General features: G+C 38.5%; 1 protein-coding gene across 1 annotated transcript in view; it reads right to left on the reverse strand.

The window, feature by feature from the left end:
• Nucleotides 1–6993, reverse strand: part of gabrr3a (gamma-aminobutyric acid type A receptor subunit rho3a) — a 13030-nt gene continuing 6037 nt past the window's right edge. Inside the window, exons 3-9 of the mRNA XM_015040273.1 lie at nt 5102–5169; nt 4782–5005; nt 3985–4067; nt 2789–2926; nt 1542–1694; nt 647–840; nt 1–549 (exon numbers count right to left, since the gene is read on the reverse strand). Coding sequence (XP_014895759.1) covers nt 247–549; nt 647–840; nt 1542–1694; nt 2789–2926; nt 3985–4067; nt 4782–5005; nt 5102–5169 — 1163 coding nt within the window. The 3' untranslated portion in view covers nt 1–246. The remainder of the gene's footprint in view (nt 550–646; nt 841–1541; nt 1695–2788; nt 2927–3984; nt 4068–4781; nt 5006–5101; nt 5170–6993) is intronic.

The raw sequence follows: 6993 nt of genomic DNA on the forward strand, positions 1-6993 counted from the left end.
AAAGTGTCAGTCTGACTTATTTTCTGCAATATAAGATTTACTTTACGGTTTTTTACACACCTTTGTGAAGGATACCAATATACAAGGTCGGCACTGAATTTGCTGCAACAGCTGATCTCGGCTTTTTGAATTTGAGACATCATAAAAGATATTAATGCTCAGCATCAAACACTGTGCAAACAAAAAGTCATCATGGCAGGATAGACCAGCATTTATGGTACTTAATAAGTCTTTTTAACAAACGTCCTAAGCATATAAACTCCAGTAAATGATGTTGAAGAGCAGATAAGCCATGGGGAAGATGACTCTAGAGTACGAGTCGATCATGTAGCTGTTGCTCCTGATGAAGCTCAGGTTGTATTTCAGTGTGTTCCTGCGACGGAGCCTGGTTCCCTCTGTGGGTGCAGAAACGGTGGAATTTCGAGACTGGGTGTTTCTGTCTGTGTTCGGGGTGATGGAGACCTCTGGGAAAGAAGCCAGGTCAATGTCGTTGTCGTGGAAACACCCATCAAAGGCCATGGCTTGGGTGGTATCGAAGTTACTGGGGATCTGCAGTGAAAGGAAACCAGAGCGAACGACACGAGGATCAAAATAATTACAAAAGTTTTGAGAAGACGCGATGGGAGAACTGAAAATTGAATGGGACCTTAGCATTCTTCAGCTTCTTCATCTCCTCCACCGTGGTGAAATAGTTGACGGCGGCGTATTCGATGACGGACAAAAAGACGAACAGGAAGCTTGCCCACAAGTAGATGTCTACGGCTTTGACGTAAGACACTTGTGGCATAGAGGCAGAGACACCAGTGATGATGGTGGACATGGTTAAAACAGTGGTGATGCCTGCACACACACACGCATACACACACAAACACACGCACACGCATACACACACAAACACACGCACACACACGTGTTAAGACAGAAATAACATGAGTGTGCAAAAAAGAAAAATATTTATGGATTATATGTACAACTTCATATGTGCATGTGCAACTGAAACCCAATAGGTTGCATTTTGAAACTATCAACGCTTTTAAGTAAAAATTGTAATTAATTAATACTGAATCATTACTTAGGTCATTTCATTCATATTAGTACGGCTCTGTGGATATTTTGCTGTTTTGGAAACTCAATAAGTTGTGGTGCATTAAAATCTAAGTAAACAGACAGTTTCTGGCACCAACAAGGATGTTAAAGTTACTTAAATCTCCTTCCAGAACCCTTCTCATTCCCAGTTTGAATTTCATCAAGTTGTCTTTATCATCTTCAACATCTAAATTGCCAAATGCATTGAGTTGCTACCCTGTGATTGTTTGTCCTAATGACCAACCCGGTCGGAGTGGTTTACAATAAAGCAGAGATAAAATATGCAAGAAAACACTAAAAACCATCAGAAGGGGCTAGTCAATATACAAATCAACCTTCTGTTTCCCTCCTCTTCTTTACATTAAATCACAAGAAAAGTGTTTTCCTTTGTGAATTTAACTGATCTTTGCAAAAGGTGTTTTTCCATAGATTGTGGTTCTACGTTTTCTCTTTACCCAATGAGACACGAGCAGGTACGGCTCTCCTATCTATCCAGAAAGACACCCATGACAGCATCACCATCAGCATGGTCGGAAAGTATGTCTGGAGCATGAAGAAGAAAATGTGCCTCCTTAGGATGAAGTTTATGTAGAGTCGATTGTACCAACCTGAAACAGTGCAAAAATGCAGAGCAAAGCAACCATCAGGGGAGGAAAGGAAAAAATGTGCCACCATAATTCTGAAAAACCAAAATACATGTTGAATCTTTAGGCAACATTTTAAATGTCTGTGAGGCAGACGCCCTTCATTGGAGTGTCATCCATAGCTATCTCTGCAGTTATGCTGCTGGAGGTCGTACTGACCACTTTGCTGCGTTCTCCCCCTACTCCAATTATGCACAATCTGCAGTTGGTGTTGCCACTAACTTCTCTACATAGATGCTACAGCAGATCCAATGTTTTTGTATTCGGCTGCAACACCTTGCTTGGGATGTGACGCATCAGCAGTTCCTGAAAAAACGTTTATAATTGCTCTCTCCGGATGACAGATCTACAGATCTGTGTGTAGGGACTGCTGCAAAGTCAACGACTCAGGTGGATATATACTCTGCTTGTGCTACATGCTAATTCAGGAGAAAGGATTACTGCAAAAGAAACTGACACAATCAACTGGGCTTCCTTAGAAAACTCCACAAAACAGAACCTGAATTCGGGAATTTGGTACTTTGAGATGAGTTTCCATATAACTCACCTGAACTGATGAAAATCAACATTGTTTAGATATTTACATCAATAATTTTCAACAAAGATCCATTAGATAAGTATTTTATGATCTCAAAGTTACAGCAACTCAGTACCTATTAGCATAGAACAATATTGATAGAAAAATAATCATTGGGGTGCTGTTTAGTGTCAGTTTTCCCACAGAGAGCTATGGAAATCAATATTTTTTCTTTTACCCGAGGGCTACGATGAGGCTTGCTGTATCCATTCATTATTCTATTTCAGCTATACAGTTTTAACTCAATGTAATATTTGTTTTTGTGGATCTTCCAACAAGATTGAAACCCAAACATGTCCTTAAGGGAATCGCTACTGAGAGCTTGAAACAAAACACCCCATTAGAAGTTGATTTTATGAAAAAAAAAAAAAAGATGCTTGGCAAGATACATCGAGAAAAAAATAAATAAATAAAACCATTACAGGAGCTCTCTGATTGTCTCTAAAGTGGACACAGCTCAGAGAGCCCCAGCCTCACATACCAGTGCTGCTGTAGAAGGCAAGCCCAAAGGAAGGCTGGAAGTCTTCAATAAAAAACTGAGAGAGCACTATCTCATCAGTCCTTAATGAATCGTTCCCGTTCTTCCAGTAGAGCATTAGGTCGTTCTCATTGTAAGCATCTTAAAGAGAGGAGAGAAGGAAGAGTGGGAGGAGAGCTTCACGTTTGGCCTCTCTTAGAAAAAAACATGGCTGTTTTTCTCAGAGGAAAGGAGAGATTGTTTTAAGCTGGATGTCTGCCTTTCCTCTAAGATCAAGCTCCATGATGTGAATGCATGGCAATGACAGAGAGAGAATGCACTGGAAACACAGAAAACCCACAGAATAAGACTGTCAAAAAATGTCTAAAAGACAATCATCTACAGTGTTTTGCAAAAGTATTCATTCCCCTCCAAGTTGTTCGCATTTCATCAAGCTACACCCACAATCCCAATGGGAATTTTAAGTAATAACAAGTACATCTTAGTGAAGTAGAAGGAAAATGATACACTGCAGCTTATCCGGATGAACAGACATATTTTAGCAAGTTTCACAGTTGTGTCATACGGCTTCCATTTTCAGATGAAAGACTGAAGAGTTAATCAAAGTTTTGAAGATTGCTATATGACCTAGCCAAGCTTTTAACTTCTCACTGGTCTTCTATGGTCTTCATGTTTTTTTGTTTTTTTTTGTTCACTAATATTTACTAATAGTCCTCAGATTGCTTCAGAGAACAACTGGTTTGAGAGGTAACAGCGTAAAGGAAGCAGAAGCACTTTACACTGACGTTTAATGCCATGTGCTTTTTCTTCCACTTCTCAATCATGCACTACTTTTTGTTGGTCTGTAAAATAACATCAGTAAACTACAGCGAAGGTTGTGGTTGTAATGTGACAAAATGCGAGAAGCGTGCGAGTGCAAGGCACAGCGGCACATAAGAAACAAAACAAACCAACGTAGTCTTATTTACGCCAAAAAATAAAAGTTAGTTAGAGTTTACTTTCCGATTCCGTTCCACTGCAATATGAACCGAAACAGCGGCACATTCTCCGGTCCACATCTTTCAATGCAAAACTACGTAAATGCTTTACTAAAGGCTGCAGAATACTTTTATCACTAAAATAACTACAGTGGAATCATGTTTGACTGTGAACGGCATTAGATGTCCAAGACGTTCCCTCGACTTCTGGTTGATACTCACAGCTCTCCAGCTCCAGAGAGCAGTTCTGTGTGTCCAGAGGAAAACTACTGAAGTCCATCGAGCACAGAGCGGTCACAGTGATCCTAAAACACAACTTAAAGTTACATAAACACCCACATCATTCAAATCACTCAGGCTGATCAACCTTGTTCACCCAAAAGCAAAAAGGAAAAACATTGCATGTGGTTTTATCTGTAGCAACTTTCAATGACACTTTGTGAGAGAATGCCATATTTTTGACGTCTGCAGATGAAACTGATATTATCAATTCTGTGAGAGCTAATTTTTTACCTTCTCATGCTCCTCTTACTCTCGGCGCACTACTTCCAGCTTGTCTCATATTTTGTCCCCAAAAAAATGTAATAAAATTTGTCTCAAAATATTGAACAGCCAGCCTAAGTCAATCAATTGATCCCCAAGTCCTTGGGGGAAATATTAAGTAGACTGGTGAGAAGAGGAGAAGACCATGAGTAAAATAAATGTTATTATAAGTAGAGAAGAATAACAAAGGCAACTTGTGTGCCTGGGTAGTTTTTAATGAGAGTAAGTAGTCAATGTTTTGGTCTTTTTGGATCAATCAGGTGCCACAGTCTGGCACTAAGAGTCAAATAGCCCATCTATGAACCAGAATCTTTACCTATGCCAGTATGTATGCAAAAAGGGGGATCTGTTGTTGCCCAGTGAGGGTGAATAAGCAGCAAGAATCAACAGCAGGATGAATATATAGTTTATGATATAAAGTTTCCATCTAAATAGTGAGAAAAGGGTTGCTATCCAGTGACTACAAGTCTTTTTACCTCACACTGTAGAGAATATTTCCATCCGGAAAAACCCTCAGCATGATGTTCTCCATAGTAGTGTCATGGATAAACGAACGTTTTGAATGGACAAAGAACACGTCTGGAACCCAAATTTTCTTGACGAGTCGTGCGTCGAAGGTTCGACTTTTGTTGCTGCTGGAGGGGAAAGCCAGCCGATCGTCCTGCCAGTAATGCCTCAAGTAGAGGGTCATGGTGAAGTCCTGAAGAAGAGCGAAGAATAGTGAAAGAGAAAAATAAGTAAACAGCAGTCGGGCTGAATAGTTTGTGTAAACTAGAGGAATGACAGAGGTGCGTACCATGTTTACTTCAGATATGCTGTCGATGCTCTCCACCTGGACGTCTATTCCAACTGGAAGAGCAGAACCTGAAAAAATGTGGAAATAAGAAAAAGATTTGAGGCAAAATATTCTCCAAATTATCTGCCTTTTCATTCCACAAAGTCATACATGACAATGATATAAATATTTTCTATCAGACTCTGTATTAATAGTGAATCAAGTTTCTATTTGGGTCATCTGACTAAAATGAAACCCAAACGAATCGGTTGAAAAAAATAAGAGTGATCCTCATAAATACTAAAACTGCATATGAGTTATTTGAGAGGTTATTTTACCTTCTGTGGTAAAATTACCTCAACAAGTAAAGTTTATTTGTATTGCACATATTAGCAATGAGGCAGTACAAAGTGTTTTTTTTTTTATAAGATGAATCCTCAACACAATAAACAATAATGACAACATAAAGCAACAAAAAAGTAACAAACCTTTGTCATCACGTACAGGAATGAAGACTAGAATTAACCAACATACCAGTTATTATTAACCAAAAGTGACTCTGATTTTTAGGTTTGATTTGAAAGAATTCAGTGTTTCAGCATTTTTGCAATTTTCTGGAGGTTTTTTTTTTTTTTCCAGATTAGGAGAGGCTAAGAACTGAATGCTGTTTTTAATTTGGCTCTGGTCCTGGGGATTCAGAGTACATTTGATCAAGAAGCCCTGGATGTTCTCGAAGGTTGATGAAACAACAGATATTTCATCTATTTTGTTGCTAAGCCATTCTGTGATTTATAAACTGACAGAAGTATTCAAGGACTTCAGAATTAGGGTGATTGGGATGAAGACAAAACTTTTAAACGGTTGTGTTTTGTTAGATTTGTCTCAATCTTATTCATAAATAGGATTGCCTGCATTCATCAACCAGCAGATTTGTCATCAATATGTTTTAGCAGCACCTTAGCTGCTGTAAAGGCCCAGAATCTGAAGGATGATGCATGAGTGTAGAATGTGTGACCTATTTTCCAGTCCAAAATTTGTGTTCTGAAACTTGCTTAATCTGAGGAATGTACTACAAGATCCTCTCAAAAAATATTTGAAGAGTTATAGAGTTACAACTTGCATGGATTAAAATTGTTTTTTCTTTTGTTTAGTTTATGTTCCGTAGCTGTCTATTTCAGTTGGAGTTCTCCCATAATCCTGCATGCACCAAGAAAAAAATAATAATAATCAGTGCTTATAACAATCCCATCAGTAAGACTTTCACTTCACATGACCTGAGTAAACCCTGGACAACAGCAGGAGCAAATGCTAAATGTACAGAGAGGCAGGAAAACAAACAGGGCTGGATGAACTACAACTGGTTTAACTCCATATGTCAGAAATACAACAGGGATGGAAAAACTACATAAAAGATATAAAATACTGCAAAAAAAAAAACCCTTTGCATTAGAGCTGTAGTTTCTTATTATGATGCTTGTTAAGTTATCATCCAGTAGCAGAACATGTGCAACATACTGTATGATGTGCAATTTGCACATGTACCTCTAAAAGTGCCATTACCTAATGAGGGTAAATGCTCAGGGTACAACTGCAATCTAATAGTGGAATGGATTATATTTAGACAGAGGGGGGTCCACACACTAAGGTAATTTTTTATCAGCTTCAACGACCTGCAGCTGAAAAAATAAAGTACAAACTAAATGGAAATAAAGTATTATGAGAGAAATTTGACAAAGTGACAGCGTTACATGGGAGCTTTATCACTATAATTATTATCAACATAATAGTCTGGTCCCTATTGTGTTTCTACTCTCAAATGCTTGATGGACTGTTACAGGTCTTAGCTATTTTTTCTTTAGTTCCTGCATAAAATCCTGAAGTTGTAAATACTCAAGAGTCACAATATATATATA

Source organism: Poecilia latipinna, unplaced genomic scaffold (assembly GCF_001443285.1).
Source record: "Poecilia latipinna isolate Pla-1442-1.1 unplaced genomic scaffold, P_latipinna-1.0 Scaffold30, whole genome shotgun sequence".
In the NCBI taxonomy this organism is placed as follows: domain Eukaryota; kingdom Metazoa; phylum Chordata; class Actinopteri; order Cyprinodontiformes; family Poeciliidae; genus Poecilia; species Poecilia latipinna.